This window comes from Notolabrus celidotus, chromosome 21 (assembly GCF_009762535.1).
Source record: "Notolabrus celidotus isolate fNotCel1 chromosome 21, fNotCel1.pri, whole genome shotgun sequence".
Lineage (NCBI taxonomy): Eukaryota > Metazoa > Chordata > Actinopteri > Labriformes > Labridae > Notolabrus > Notolabrus celidotus.
In genome coordinates, this window is record NC_048292.1 from 6,456,635 (window position 1) to 6,471,913 (window position 15,279).

A 15,279-nucleotide genomic window follows, 5' to 3' on the forward strand; every position below is an offset into this window, starting at 1 on the left:
GATTTTAAGTACATTTGAAATTCATTTAGAAAAACAACAAATTTGAGGGGAGATTTCATAATTCTGTTTTGATGAATAAAGAATTTTGAGAGGCACAGGATTATGTTACAGCAGATTTCATCACTTTTATTTTTTGATATAAGATAAGATAAGATATTACTTTATTGATCCCCCGGGGGGGAAATTCAGTTGTTACAGCAACCCAGACATAAGTACAATCAAGAAAGAAGTTTCAATAAGTAAAAATAAGTAAAAATGAAATAAAATAAAATAAAATAAAATAAAAATAAAATAAAATAAAATAAAATAAAATAAAATAAAATAAAATAAAATAAAAATAAAATAAAATAAAATAAAATAAAATAAAATAAAATAAAATAAAATAAAAATAAAAATAGATAAATAAAGCTAGAATACAATTTAGATATATACAATGTTACAAATGGAATTTAAATTAAATAGAAGTAATTACAGGCAGTATTAAAAAAAAAAATTCAGTAGTGACAGGTTGACATGGTGTGATTATGGTTGGTAATGACAAATTAAGCAATAAATAAAAATTATATGGGTATGTAATATGACCATGAGTTGTAGTTAGAATAATAGTGTAATATAACATAATATAATATGGCAAGATAATTATAATACAGTATATTATGCATTATAATGCCAGCAGCAGTCAAGAGAGTCAGTTCAGGATGAGATGATGAAGTGTGACAGACAGAGCAGGGATGGTATGGATCTGTTCATGGGAGGGGTTGTCAGTGGTCAGCATGGTGCAGTCTGTGGCCTCCGTTACTGTTCAACAGTCTGATGGCAGTGGGCACAAAGGAGTGCCTGAAGCGTTCAGTCTTGCACCATGGTGGAATGATGCGCTGAATATCAAACCGAAAGTTATGTAATTTATTGAAAAGGAAATTGGAATGGATTTAATTTTTTATTTTAAACATTCATGGATATCAATCCAGAAGGTTTTCACAGTTTGGCATGAGAAGAAAATATGGTTCGTCGACTCAACTTCATTTTCACAAAGGGGGCATAAATGTCTTCAAATTTAAAGCGTGCACAGAGTAATTCTTTTAGAAGGATAAATATTGTTCATAATTTTAAAGTGTGTATCTTTTGCTTTGCTATGTTTCTCTCATGCCAGTCTGCATAGAATAAAGATTTGTTCTTATGTCAAATATATCTGCTTTTCCAGAGAGTGGCGTTATGGGGTGAAAAGTTGTATACGTATAACATCTTCCAGTACAACAATATTTGTTTGTGAAATTCTGACAGTAAAACTGGTAATTTATCAGTGAACTGAACTGTTAAATTATTCCCTCTCCTTACTCAATTTATTTTATTATTTATTTTCTATGTATGTATACTTTTCTCATTTGCCTTAAATTACCAACTGAAGCCGTATTATTTGTGTCTTTAATGATTGTTTATGTATGATGCTCCTTCTGAATGTACCCATTGTTTGTTAATGTACATCTAAAATATAAAATAAAGCTTAAAAAAAATAAAAATTATAGAGAAAACTAGATTTAGCCATCCCATGCAAATCTTGTTTGATTAAAATAGATAAATGCAGTGCTTGTGTATGCCCTAGAAGATAATGGTGTACTGTTTTAACCCATAACATTTCACTTTCTTAACTTTTGTATTTATTTCAATTTATTTATTGCATTTCATATTGTTTATTTTATTGTTATTATGTATTCATTTGTTTTTATTTCATTCTATTGTAATTTTTTGATAGTAAGTTGTATTCCCTCTTAATGTTACCATGGGTGGGGGATTCTATTAATCAGTATATGTCATCACTGTGAATTATTAGTATTGTATTGAAAAAATCATAAATAAAATTTGTTTTTAAAAAAAAGAAAATTGATAAATGATTAAATAGTTTTTAAAAAGGTTTTCCCCAGACTTATTTTTAAACTTACTTAGAAACTGATATTTTAAGTTTTATTTAAAGAAGTTTTATAAACCGTTAGAAACTGATACTTTAAGTTTTATTTTGAAAGTCTCCGTGGTTCAAACCGGAAGTGGTGTGTCGAGCTCGGCTAGCTTTGATCAGCTGTGATTCTGCTGTCTGTGTTTACAGTTTGGTGTTATTAGAGGAGTTTGGAAACACCGTCCTGGGTTTTATTGCTTGAATTCATCATGTAAGTGTTTTTATTCGGCTTACTGCTTCACTCAAACGTCAGTTTAGGTCAGTTAACGAGTTAGTTAGCACTCTGTTAACTAGCTGGTCATGGTTGCGCAGCAACTTAACGGAGTGGTTAGCAAAAACGAAATATTATATCTCCTCTAAGATTTATAAAAAAAAGAATTAATTTAATTTTAAACTTGTTTTTTATACTTCTTTAATGCGATTCTAAATTATTTTATGTATTTATAAAGTTTATTGTATGTTTTCCATCAATCTAATATTTTATCCTACTTTGGAAGTTTTATGACAAACTCTTTATTTCCTACATAACGTCTCTAGGCCTCTAACTGAATCTGATGTTGTGATAACTTTCTCAGTTTTTTTTTTTATGATGAATTAAAGCAACACAAAAGAAATAACGTCCATGACTCATCACTGAATAAAAAGAGGAGTTTCAGACAGAAGTTTGAGATCCAGGAACAACATTTTTGTCCTGGAAGGGAGACAATCAGTGACTAATGCAGTTTGTATGATGACACCATACAGTATGGTTGACACCCTTGACTGTATTCTTCCACCAAACTACATTAAATTTTTACTTCATTGAAATGTTTAAAATCTTGTTTCTGAGTGAAAACCTTATTCACTTTGTAAATTAGATGATATTCAGTATATGTTTTTACATCTAGGGTCTGTTTTCTTTGGGCTTTTTTGTTCCAGCAAAGGGAAATCTTAACACCTTTATTATTCTCTCTCTCCAGCATGAAGCTGCGTGTTCGTCTCCTGCATCAGACCAGCCAAGTGAAGTTATCAGGAGAAGAACCCAGTTTGAAAAAGCTCACAGATCTCATCAGGGAGAAACTTCTGTCCTCTCAGGGACTCAGGTCAGACACACCCACTGACAAATAGATCATGATTCATGATTCTTATATTCCGTGACTGACATTTTATGGTTTGTGGCTTTACACTGATCAGAGTTTATTGTTTCTCTTTCAGTGCAGACACAGAGTTCAGTTTGTCTCTAAGAGGCTCAGAGCTTCTAACAGACTCAGGACAGACTCTGTCGTCTTGCGGCATCGTGTCCGGGGATTTGATCCGTGTCGTCCTGCCTGAGTCTGCAGTCGCCAGCTCCACCAGCAACACCAACTGTACCAACAACACCAACTCCACCTCTTCAGAGTGTGCCAACACAACCAACACAGCAACCAGCAGCACAGAGACCCAGAGGCAAGAGCCGTATTGACTGCTTCTATTTTTCCTGCGTTGTTTTATACTTCTGTAACTCACTGTTCGGTTGCAGACAAATTAAATCCCATTTACAGACTGACCACACTGAGAGATCAGATCATGTCTTTGCATCAAGACAACACAGATCTATCTGCATGGGCTGTAGTGATGAAATGATGCTGGCGTTAGTAACTGTATAAGCTGACGAAGCTGTTTCCTTCACTGACATGAGACAGAGATCCTTCATATCAAACAGTTGCATAGTAAAGTTGCCTTTCAGACTTCCTCTGTTGCTCCAGACAAAGTGGGCAGTGGAGGAGGCTGGTCTGGGTTTAGCCACATGTTAGCAGCATGGATTGTGATGCACTTTGGTCACTTGTTTTTGTTGTGTACAAAGTTGTGAGTAACTCAAAAGACACTTAAGAATCAGATTTAAGCGTCCAAATCATCCAGACCAAGATAAATGTGCAGAACCACATCCTAATGTGGCATTCAAGTGGTGTTTTTAGACTTTCTAAATTAATCTAGGTACAAAAAAAGTCAGTGCAACTAATATGCATTGCACTTTTTTTTTTAATGGTGTTTTTTTAAAGGCTAATGAAGCTGAAAGAGTCCCTGTGTTTATTTGCATACAGAACAGGAAGGTGAGATCAGATCACAAGTATTCACTTAAGATGCATTGAGAGACGTATATTAATGCAAAGTGTGAATACTCGTACTTTAAACTGTCCACTTGTGATCAGATCACCTCAGACAGATGTTAATAAGAGTGGTCTTACAATATTGCAACAGAACATTATTTTCTACTCTGTTACAGGAACACCAGACAGACAGCAGCCATGACCTCCAGCCAGGTGAGTGGAGACAGTGAAGACATGACAGAAATACTCAAATCTTATAATGAAGTAAAAGAAGTAAATATATATATATGGCATTGATATTTGCAATAAATGACAAAATAAAATGAAAACTGAAAAAAAAAAAAAAGAGTTTTTAAATAAATAGTTAAAATAAATAAATAAATAAATAAATACTGTTCGAGGCACTGGTGGCCTGTAGCGTTCTAAGCGTCCCACGTATAGAGGCTATAGTCCTCGTCGCAGAGGTCACTGGTTTGACTCCCGGTCAACCATTTCCTGCAGGTCTTCCCCCGTTCTCTACTCCCCACATTTCCTGTCTCTCTTCAGCTGTCCTGTCCAATAAAGGCAAAAAAAAGCCCAAAAATACAACAAAAAAAAAGTAAAAAAATTTACTATTAGACTGAAATGTCTCTTGTGTATTAAGAGTCATCTAAATTATTAATAATTTACCTGGATTATTTGGTATCTAATATGGCTTTATTATCATATTTTTTGTCACTCACTGATTCACACCAGTTCAAAAAATACACAGAGTGAAGAGCTAATAATATTTTTAATAGAAGTAAATTGTCTCATTTTGAAAATATATAAAAAATGCATCTTCAACCTAACCCCTTTCACTTTTCACAAGATTTAAGAAAAACATGTTTCTATGCAGAAAGACCCATAATCCTTGAAGTTCTGCCATAAACCTGCACCCAAAGGTGTTCAAACCTGCATGTCCTCAGTAGGGCTGTCAACGAATATTCTAAATTCGAATATTAAAAAAAACCGGAGATTCGATTGTGAAAATTAATGTTCGACTGTGGAAAAAAAACACATCAGCGGCTGCTTTGCGAGTGGGCGCACTGCATGACAGGTCAGGGACAGGTCACAGGAGTCACACATGCACAGCGTGAAGCAGACTGCAGAGAGAAATCTTTCCGTCCCCTGATCCTCAGTGCGCTCTGAGCGCGTCTTTTCCTCCGCTGGGAACATAGTGAATAAAAAGAGATCGGGCCTGAGCCCGACAATCAGTGACACTGTGATAAAATGCAATTTTTCCTCTTTTTTTTATACAAGCGCCAAGAATGTAAGTGGACTACTTTTTCGTTTTTAACTTTCATTTCAATTGATGTTAATAATATTTGCTTCAATCACTGAATGACACCTGCCTATATTAGGGACAAGAGTCGGGACCTTTAATTGCTGGCACAAGTCTTGTTCTGCACTCACTCAGCGCATTACGCACAGAGAGGGGGGCGAGCGAGCGAGCGAGAGGTCTCCGGTCTTAAAAGTGTTACGGTATAGACCATTAGGTCATTTACTTGTTTTGTAATGTGTAGGTATGTTTTAGGCATGTTATATCTTAAATAAAAATACATATACAAGTAGTTATGTCTCCTTGTATTAGTTTGTCCACCTGTTATTGACATAATGCGCAAATATAGATATTCCAATGGTTCGAACCTATGGAGTTTTTTTTTTTAGAGCGAATATTCGAACGTCATTTTGGAGCAATTTTGACAGCCCTAGTCCTCAGGCATATAGACAGTGTACAGTGCTTCAGTTTTATGGCTCTGTGCGTGAACATCCATGAATAAAGTGAGAGAGGTTTGTCACTGAGGCGTACAGGTGAATACTTTAATATAAGAAATAAATGAGCAGTGAGTCAGACTGAAGCTGTTTGGACCCAAAATGTAGATGACTTAATAAAAAAGGAGAAAATGATCCTCACAGAAACATGAGACAGCAGATTTCAGCTTTCATCAGCTGATCATGAGAAATAAGATAATACACGTTAACAGGTGGTTTCTAGTTTACAAAATAACATCATGCTGTATTCAAGAAGACTTGAAAGTAGAGACTGAGACCATAACTCATCAGTAGAATGATTACTGAGGGAATGAATCAACTTAAGAGAGAGAATCAGGACTTTCTCATAGACTTCTATACAAAACCAGTGGAGTCGCCCTCTGCTGGACATCTGAGAGAATACAGCTTCAAGGCATTTCCTCACTGTCTTCATGTTCTTTCTGTGATAATCAGCCCAGCAGCAGCAGCAGCCTCCCTGCAGAGTCGTCAGACTCTGAGGGCCCTGGTGAGGCTGTGTCCTCTGGTTCTTCATCCTTCAGCTGGGAGCCGATGCTGTGCAGCGAGGCAGAGGAGGGTCAGGCTCCTCTCTTACTCGAGATCCTTTACCAGTCGGCTCAGACAAAGAGTCCCAATGACGCCATCATGGTGGCCGGACACCTGCTGATGTTAGAGACCGGGTTCATTCCTCAGGTGAGACAACAAGGCCTGGTAGTATAATGGTATAAACCTCTAGAAACGATGGCTGACAGCTTCAGCAGTAAACAACTTCCAGCAAAGACTTCCTTTCAGTGCACTGCGTTGCTTAAAGTCCTGTTAGAGATGACAAGAGATGAGAAATTCTGTAGAACAAACACCATCATTTCTTGGTTCATTACATTCCTAAAGTATCCCCCATTCATCTTGTGGTGAGTCTCAGTTTCACTGTAAATAGTAGGTTACACAGAGGCTTTACTCTGGCCTACTTCAGCGACATGAGCCTGAAACGGAAACTGATTTTGGATTATGTTCCTCCTACTTTTGCTCTCCATGCAGACTGTGTTTCCTGCATGCTCAAAAGCCACCTGATTGGTCAAAAACTACTCAGACTACAAACAGACACCAGAACACCTCATATACTAAAATGCAGACCCCCTGAGTAGTGTCAGAATGTGTACTCATAGTGTGTTTGTGTGTGTTTCAGGGCAGTGAGCTGATGTCAGGTGAGATGCCTGCAGGGTGGAGGTCAGCCGGTGGAGTGTACAGACTGCAGTACTCTCATCCTCTGTGTGAGAACAGTCTGGTCTCTGTGCTGGCGGTGTGTATGAGCCCCGTGCTCGTCATCAACGGTGAGTTCATCACGATGAAGAAACGCTCGATCACATGAACCCACAGAGTTAATTTATTCAGAGTTGAGACTCTGGTTTGGCGTAGTGGTTAGAACTTGTGCGCCCCATGTACAGAGGCTATACTCCCTGAAATGGGCAGCCCAATTCTGATTCCAACCTGCATCTTTGCCCCATTTCATTACCCACTTTCATTCTCTATCCACTATCCCATCCTCCCTGACTGCACTCATATATCGCTCCTTGTTCTTAAACTTTACTTCATTATATTTAAGGACTTTGGCAGAATTTCCTCTCAGATATTTCTATTGAGAAAAAAAATCATTTCACTCTTTGCTCATTTTGAATTTAAATAATCAGACGGTTTGTTTTTCCTTGCAGCGACTCTGAAGGTGAACAAAAGCGTTGACACAATCCCCAAACTGACCCTGAACCCCTGCAGCTACATGACCAACCTTTGCCCAGGTACTGCTCTGATTGGTCGGTTTAACCCTGTTAAATCTCACTGTCAGAGTTTCTGTTATTTAATAATAAAATGACGTCATGTGACGTCTGTGCTGTCTGTTCAGGAGAAAGTGCTGCTGCTGCTTTTAAAGATCTAAAGAAACTGTCCCGGATCTTCAAAGACCAGCTGGCGTACCCACTGATCGCTTCAGCCAGAGCAGGTAGAGACACACACACACACACACACACACACACACATACACACACACACATGCACGCACACCTACTTACCTAACTGAGAGTAAGTGACTGATCTCTTTTTATTTTAGTGAAGTTGTAACTTAGTACAACAGGCTCTGAGTTTGGCTGTTTGACGTTCCTCTTGACTTCAAGTCTCTCTCTTTTCTTCCAGCGATGTCTCTGCCCGTGGCGTTCGGTCTGGCGGCTCTTCCCGCGGAGCTCACCCTCAGAGTCCTCAGACTGCTGGACGTGGTCTCTGTGGTCAGACTGTCTTCAGTCTGCAAACACTTTAACAACGCCACAGCTGACTCTATGCTGTGGAAACACCTGCACCGCAGAGACTTCAAAGGTGAGACACTCAGAGACCAGAGAGATGACCTCTGACCTTTTTCATATTTGTGGATCATTTAGATGTTTGAATAAACTGAGGTGTGCTTTGGTTCAGATTCACATCCAGGAAGACACAGAGACACAAACTGGAAAAAGGTGAGAAACGCACCTTCATATATCATTATCATTTATCACATTTATCAGTAAATTTTCACTTATTATAAATGTGATGTGAGGAAGTCAGAAACAGGTTGTTTTTCAGTTTTCATCAAACATGTAGTGAAGGTTTCACCTCACGTTTTGTTTCTCTGTCCGTCTTCAGCTCTATAAACACTCCTACAAACGTCTCTTTTCCCGCCGTCGTGTCCTCTCCTTCCCATCCACCTGGACCACAGACTTCCTTCTCCCCCCCCCTTTCCCCGTCGCCTCTCCACTGCCCAGCATCACCGGAGTACGGTACGACCAGAGACACAGCCTCCCTCGGCTTCGCTTCAGCCCCATCAGCCCACTCCGAGATCCGGAAAGACGGTCTCAGACTGTCCGCCGCCTAAAACCTCTCTAGACGTACTGCGAGGCTTCATCTGATTCTTCTTCTGCAGAAATAAAACTGACCTGAACCAGAAGAGTGTTTGTCGATATATGAAGGTATAGAACAGGAAGAGGCAAGCTCTCTTTAAAAATAAAAATAAACTACTGTAAGAAAGGATCTTTAAGATGTGGTGCAGAAATCTCCAGAGAACAGCTTTAACCTCCAAAGAGCTGATGACTCAGCATATCACCAGAGTTCTTACTGAGCAGGTTTGTGACGTATCAGCAAGGACGTCGCTTTGTACCTCTCCAATCAGAGATCATGACAGTCAGTCACATCTTTAAATAACGACACAAGAAAGGAGGACATCAGAAATCTCTATTTTTAATATCACATAAATTCGATCTCAGTTTTCTCACCTCCACAGCCTGACTCTGAACAAGATGTGTTGAAATCTTAAATCTTCGTAGAGCTTCACTTTGAATTCTCCCCTCATGTTCTTGAATAAATGTGTGTTTAATTAAAAACTGCTCTCAGCACAGCTCACCTGAGGAATCTGTGCAGGTTCATTAGTCTGCTGTTTCATTATCTGCTCTTATCTGTACCGAAGCACGCTGAGGTCAAAAGAGGAAATATAAATGGAAAGAGATTAAAAGATTAGTCACAACAAAAGCCCTCTGGGTAAAACATTTTTTTGTGTTTTGGACCTTTTACTTTATAACTTTTAACTTCAAACCAAAAAAGTCAAGATTTTTATCTGTGTTCATTTAAAAAATGTAATGATTGTTTTCCAATCTTCAAACTGAATATAAACTAAGAAACCTGGAGATTTATTTAAATGATGTGCTTAAAGAAATGTGTTAGCGGAATATTTAGTGTCCATGTGCTCGTGTATCAATTTGAACTATTTTTGTCTTTGTATCTTTTTATGCTGCTGTCTTTGAAGAAGGCAATTTAAAGTGCAAAATATGTAAGTAAGTAAGATTTATTTATAGAGCCCCTCTCAAGAACAGAGGTCACAAGGTGCTTTAAAACAACAACAATAGAAAAACATTAAAAGGTAAAACAGTGATTGCAAATAAATACAAAAACATGACATAAAAACAGACAGATTAAACTAAGGCCGGTCTACACAGATAGGTCTTCAGCTGCTTTTTGAACATGTCAACAGTGTTCACAGTTATCAGTTCCAGGGGGAGACTGTTTCAGAGTGTTTTAAAGTGGATTTTTTTAGTCTTGCAATGATAATTTCACTTTTTACTGACTTTTACAAACTTTAGTATATTTCATTATTTATTTAATACACTTTGCTTGTCAAAAAGTTGACTTTTTTCATCAAGGTGAGTGTTTTTATGGGGGAAAAAATGAAAGTAGCACAAGTACAATAATACACTCAAGGAGCAAATTCAGGGTTTTACTCAGTATAACAGGGGTTCCCAAACTTTTCAGCCTGCAACCCCCAAAATATTGGTGCCAAAGACTCGCGACCCCCACTGTTCCTCAAAGTGATTTAATGTGGCTTCATTTAGCTGGTCTGCAGAAAACTAGCCTACCTACATGAGCATGTGTCTGTGTTTCCTGTGCCGTTATGAATTAACCTGCTGCTACTGATGCTTTTGATAATTAACTGTTCACTAAACCTAAACTTAGGAGTCGTCTGGCAAAAAGAAAGGCAGAGAACTCATTACATTTTCTATTTTCAAGGTTTTATTTCAAGGTTACCTACCATTTTTGTTGATATTTCTTACTATAATGGGTAAAATGTACTATTTCTAGATAACTTATATATATATATATATAAAAAAAACGTTCTGGAAGACATCTCACTACTTTGGGAACCCCTGACTTAGAGGAGAAGACACTTAAGATTCCCAGATTTAAAATTCTGCTTTAAACCCTTAACTGAGATGGTCAAAACTTGGAGATAACCTTCAGGTTGTTGCATTAGAATTTGGACCAAGGGAAAATTTGTGTTCCAACATTTCAAGTTTGATTTTTTTTTTTGGTCACAATTTGCATTTTTACAGAAAAATCATGCAGAAATTTTTGCTTTTTCAGGTTTTTTTTTATAGTTGCAAAAACAGAGTAAGACAATTACTTGAACAAGTTGCAAGTAAAAAGACACAGGCTGTTTATTTTTAGGGGTTTAAAGTCCTCATAACCTTTAAATCCTGACATAGAACCGTTCATATTGATTCATGTCTTATTTTAATTTAAGACAATGGTGACAGTACTCCTCTCCTGATGTGTTTCATAAAGATGATTTTTTATTCCCACTGTTTCCTTCATGCATCCACGTTCAGGAGCTCGTGAGACAATGACGTCATCTTTTGTCTCAAACAATGGGTGCGCTCGTTTTACAGGCTCCGTATGGACGGCGATGCAGGCGGAGTTTAATGAGGTGCAACCCCGGTGTTATGCAGAATTCTGTTACCTATCAGTTTCTACGGCGGCATAATGATGTATTACTAGTTATTTTATTTCAAATATTAATATTTTTATATATCCGTGGTTTGCTTTTCGTTTTGTGCCAATTTGGACCTTGACTATTTATAATATGACGCCTGTTTTGCCCCAACCCTGGGTCTGCCGGGCGGGGACTATGCTTGCTTCCTCGGGTCTGGGTAAAGCATTAAGAGTAACAGGGGTGCGCTTCATTTATGACCCGCTAAGCACCAGCAGACCCACATAAGGACCATAAGGACCATAAGGACCATAAGGACTCGGTTTGCTGGATTTGAGAGCTGAATCTGAATCAGAATCAAAAATAATTAATTTATCCCTGGGAGGGACATTCGGTCATTACAGAGCTCTTATAAACAGCATGTAAGAAAGTCAAAATATGTATAGAGGAAGGAATACAATAAAATGTAAATACCAATAAAATAAAATAAAGTAAAGCTCAAATGAAATAGAATAAAATTAAATAATAATAATAAAGTATATACAGAAGCACAGAATAGTTAGAAATTATCTTTGTACAAAAGCGCTGGGAATGAAGGAGATATATACCAGGGGTTCCCAAAATGTGTGTCGGGACCTATGGTCGGGACCCCCTGGGGGGGTCGTGAGATGTCTTCCAGAATGTTTTAGTTTTTTAAGTTATCTAAAATTAGTACATTATACCCATTATAGTAAGAAATATCAACAAAAATGGTAGGTAACCTTGAAATAAAACCTTGAAAATAGAAAATGTAATGAGTTTTCTGCCTTTATTTTTGCCAGATGACTCCTAAGTTTAGGGTTAGTGAACAGTTAGTTATCAAAAGCATCAGTAGCAGTAGGTTAATACATAACTGCACAGGAAACACAGCCAAATGCTCATATAGGTAGGCTAATTTTCTGCAGACCAGCTAAATGAAGCCACATTAAATCCCTTTGAGGAACAGTTGAAGACAAGGATGTTGAAGTGGCTGGGATAAAAGTGTATTGCACAGTTATTGCACGGTTATGCCGATGTTGTCCATGATGGCGTGGAGCTTTGACAGTGTCCTCCTCTCTGTCACCACTGTCAGAGAGTCAAGCTCCACCCCGACAACATCACTGAGCTTGCGGATGAGTTTATTCAGTCTGTGGGCATCCGCTATCGTCAGCCTGCTGCCCCAGCACACAACAGCAAACAGGATAACACTGGCCACCACAGATTCATGGTGGACTGTACCCACCTGTTTGAACCAGGTAGAAAGTCTCAGCTTCAAGGTAGGAGCCGGTTCACAAGACTTGAACAGATAATTAGATATTTTCTGGGTTTTTTGTTACCTTTTTAAAATAGTCAAAAGCAGATTAAATTTAAACAGTGAACAAAATGCAGTGAGATATTGAGACAAACATTTGTGTGACTAGGATTTTTAAAACTGATTTTGAGGTGGTGTATAAAACTCTGAGATAATAGTCTAAGTAAAATATTGAATTAGTAAAGATTACAACGTTGTAAACCAAAATGCCATTATACGTTATTTTAATCAAAAGGAAAAGGAAAAAATGTCAAGATGTAAAGCTTTATACAATTTCACTGAATAAAATAGAATTATTTTTAATGTCTGAAATGATGGTGAATTTCCAGGTCCCGTCACTGAATAATCCGGGTGACAGAAATCGTCGTAACACCAGTCCTCGCTCTGTATATTCAGGTGCACTGTCTCTTTAAAAGCCTCGTGTTGTTACAGGAAGTGCGAGGGGTGTTTCCAGCTGATCTGCACAACAGAAGACCAGAGTCCCCCTCAGCAGCCCGACCTACCTGCACCTGTCTCCGGTACCACAGCACAGCAGACCGGTACCGGCCCCTGGAGGTGTGCAGCGCCGCACTCAGAGCCTCCTCCTCGGGATTAATATCAGGTCTCCCCCCCTCCCTGCTCCTGGGCTTCTTTTTAGCCGCCTGCTTAGCTGCCGTGAACCGGTGCCGTCGGTAGCTGTTAGCCCGGACTGTCATGATCCCAGCTCGGAGATGGCGTCCTTCCCCGGTTTGTGTAAGGCTGTCGGGCCCGCGGAGGAGGAGAACGGAGAGCTGGACGGGTCCCTGCAGCAGATGCTGAAGGCCATCGCCGACGAGAGGAACCGACTGAACATCCGACAGGAGATCAGCGGGCTGGGTGAGCGGATCAGTCCGGTCTTTTATTCACTGTGTGGCCCTCAGAGTGCTCGGGTCCCTGCAGGTCTCTGTATTAATCCAGATTATGATTATGCACACACACCAGGCTGTCATGTTTAAAGGTTTCAGGACTATGATGAGGATCACTGAGCTCCAGGTTAACTTTACAGAAGGTCAGAGGTACAAATAGTACACAGTAGCACATTGCAAGTAAAGGTGCATTTCAACCAAGAGTTCTGGGGACTTTTAGCCCCCAGAATTACTTTCCCTGGAACTAAAGGCGTCTTTCCACCGCAGGGGCTTTACCCTTGAACTACAAGCGTTTCAACCGGAGGACCAGGGTCTAAATTTAGTTCAGGGGTAGATAATATCCCCCCTGAAAAGCCCCTTCTTGGGGTGTAGTACTTTTCAAAGGTCCTGGGACTTTTAGTTGAACGTAACAGTGTTTGTGGAGTTTGCACAGTTGTTGATACATAGAGGGAGTTCCTCGGAATGCGTACTAGTTTAGTTTTTTTATTAAAATTTAAAAATATTATTTAATAAAACATTTTTCTCCATACGTCACTGGCTGGATTCGCACAATCTACTCGAGACTTCAGGCCGCAGTCGAATCGTAGACAACAATGGGGGCACAGGAACCTTTTAGTTCCGGGGAAAGTAGTTCTGGGGGCTAAAAGACCCTGGAACTCTGCGTCAAAATTCACGAATTGTTTGCGTTTCAACCGTCGGCTGAAGTCCCAGGTAGATTGTGCAAATCAGGCCAGTGGTGTATGGAGAAAAAAAATTATATTAAATAATATTTTGAAATCTTAATAAAAAAACTAAACCAGTATGCATTCCCAGGAACTCCCTCTGTGTTTCAACAACTGTGTAAACTCCACACCGTTATGTTCAACCAAAAGTCCCAGGACTGCTGAAAAATACTACCCCCCCCAAGCAGGGGCTTTTCAGGGGGGAGATTAACTACCCCTGAACTAAATTTAGACCCTGGTTCCTCCGGTTGAAACGCACGTAGTTCCGGGGTAAAGTTCCTGCGGTGGAAAAACACCTTTAAGAGACCTACAAAGGCAAAGACACCTAAATAAAAATACGTACATTTAATCAGAAAAGAAAGTAAAAGTGTAGAAAAACATCCTCTGTGACTGTTCTACCTAAATTAACTCCACAAAAGCATTACTAAAAATTATTTCACATGCTTAAAAAAAGCTGGAAACTGGAAGCATCAATGGTTTTCAAATGTTAAAGACTCCTATGGAAGCCTTAAGCAGACATGCAGCCATACATTACTCTGTTTCCCCATGATAATGAGTCATTTCCAGCTGTTTGTGCAAGATCTCGTCTTATTATCTCCTGATAAGAGTGCTAGTTTTCCTGTGATAATGAATCAATGTGAGTTGGGGTCTAGACTTATCTTCCTTGTTATCTTGGGTTTGCATTGTTATAACGAGATATTGACATAATTAGATCAGCTGTAAGGGGAAAACTAGCTTTGTTATCCTGAAATCATGAAGAAAAACTGAGTTAATAAACTGTTTATTACACACCAGAGGATCAGAGGTGATCTTCAGGTGAGTTTAGTGTCCTCCAGCTTCCCTCTGATGGTTGTTTCCACTGTGTGAGTGTTACCTGTGGAGGTGCGGAGTGCAGATATAGGATCAGATCCCGGGTCAGATCGGAGCAGGGTGCAGTGCTGGATGTTTTTTTGTGGCTCCTTTTTGTCCTGATGGAGAAATCAATGGAGCTCTGTTCACAGCCCATGACTTCATCACAGACGCTGTTTATCAGCCTGCGGACACTTCAGCTGCAGAGAGAGAGAGAGAGAGAGAGGAGGAGAGGGTGTCCGATGAAGTTAGGAATTCTCCAATACAAAGACTGTGGTCTGTTCTGCCTTGTAAGACGACAAGGTTTAAGTTTGTTTTGTTTGAGTATTAGACATTCTGAATTAATTGGAAACAAGTTCTGGATTTTAAGCATTTAGTTCAACTTAACCTATCTCATAGACATATTTCTGTGAAGAG

The 15,279-nt window shown here is 39.0% G+C and overlaps 2 protein-coding genes across 2 annotated transcripts in view; both read left to right on the forward strand.

Annotated features, from left to right (window-relative positions):
• The first annotated feature begins 2,007 nt into the window (after nucleotides 1–2,007).
• Nucleotides 2,008–8,767, forward strand: fbxo7 (F-box protein 7). Its single transcript, XM_034674132.1, has 11 exons — nucleotides 2,008–2,159; nucleotides 2,908–3,030; nucleotides 3,143–3,373; nucleotides 4,191–4,227; nucleotides 6,262–6,498; nucleotides 6,989–7,133; nucleotides 7,512–7,595; nucleotides 7,700–7,795; nucleotides 7,987–8,163; nucleotides 8,260–8,300; nucleotides 8,467–8,767. Exons 2-11 carry the CDS (start codon nucleotides 2,909–2,911, stop codon nucleotides 8,704–8,706), a joined length of 1,410 nt encoding a protein of 469 aa, XP_034530023.1. The 5' UTR covers nucleotides 2,008–2,159; nucleotide 2,908; the 3' UTR covers nucleotides 8,707–8,767.
• Nucleotides 8,768–12,786: 4,019 nt separating this feature from the next.
• Nucleotides 12,787–15,279, forward strand: part of kiaa0930 (KIAA0930 ortholog) — a 33,815-nt gene continuing 31,322 nt past the window's right edge. The window contains exon 1 of the mRNA XM_034673913.1: nucleotides 12,787–13,262. Within this exon, the coding sequence (XP_034529804.1) occupies nucleotides 13,118–13,262 (145 nt within the window). The 5' untranslated portion in view covers nucleotides 12,787–13,117. The remainder of the gene's footprint in view (nucleotides 13,263–15,279) is intronic.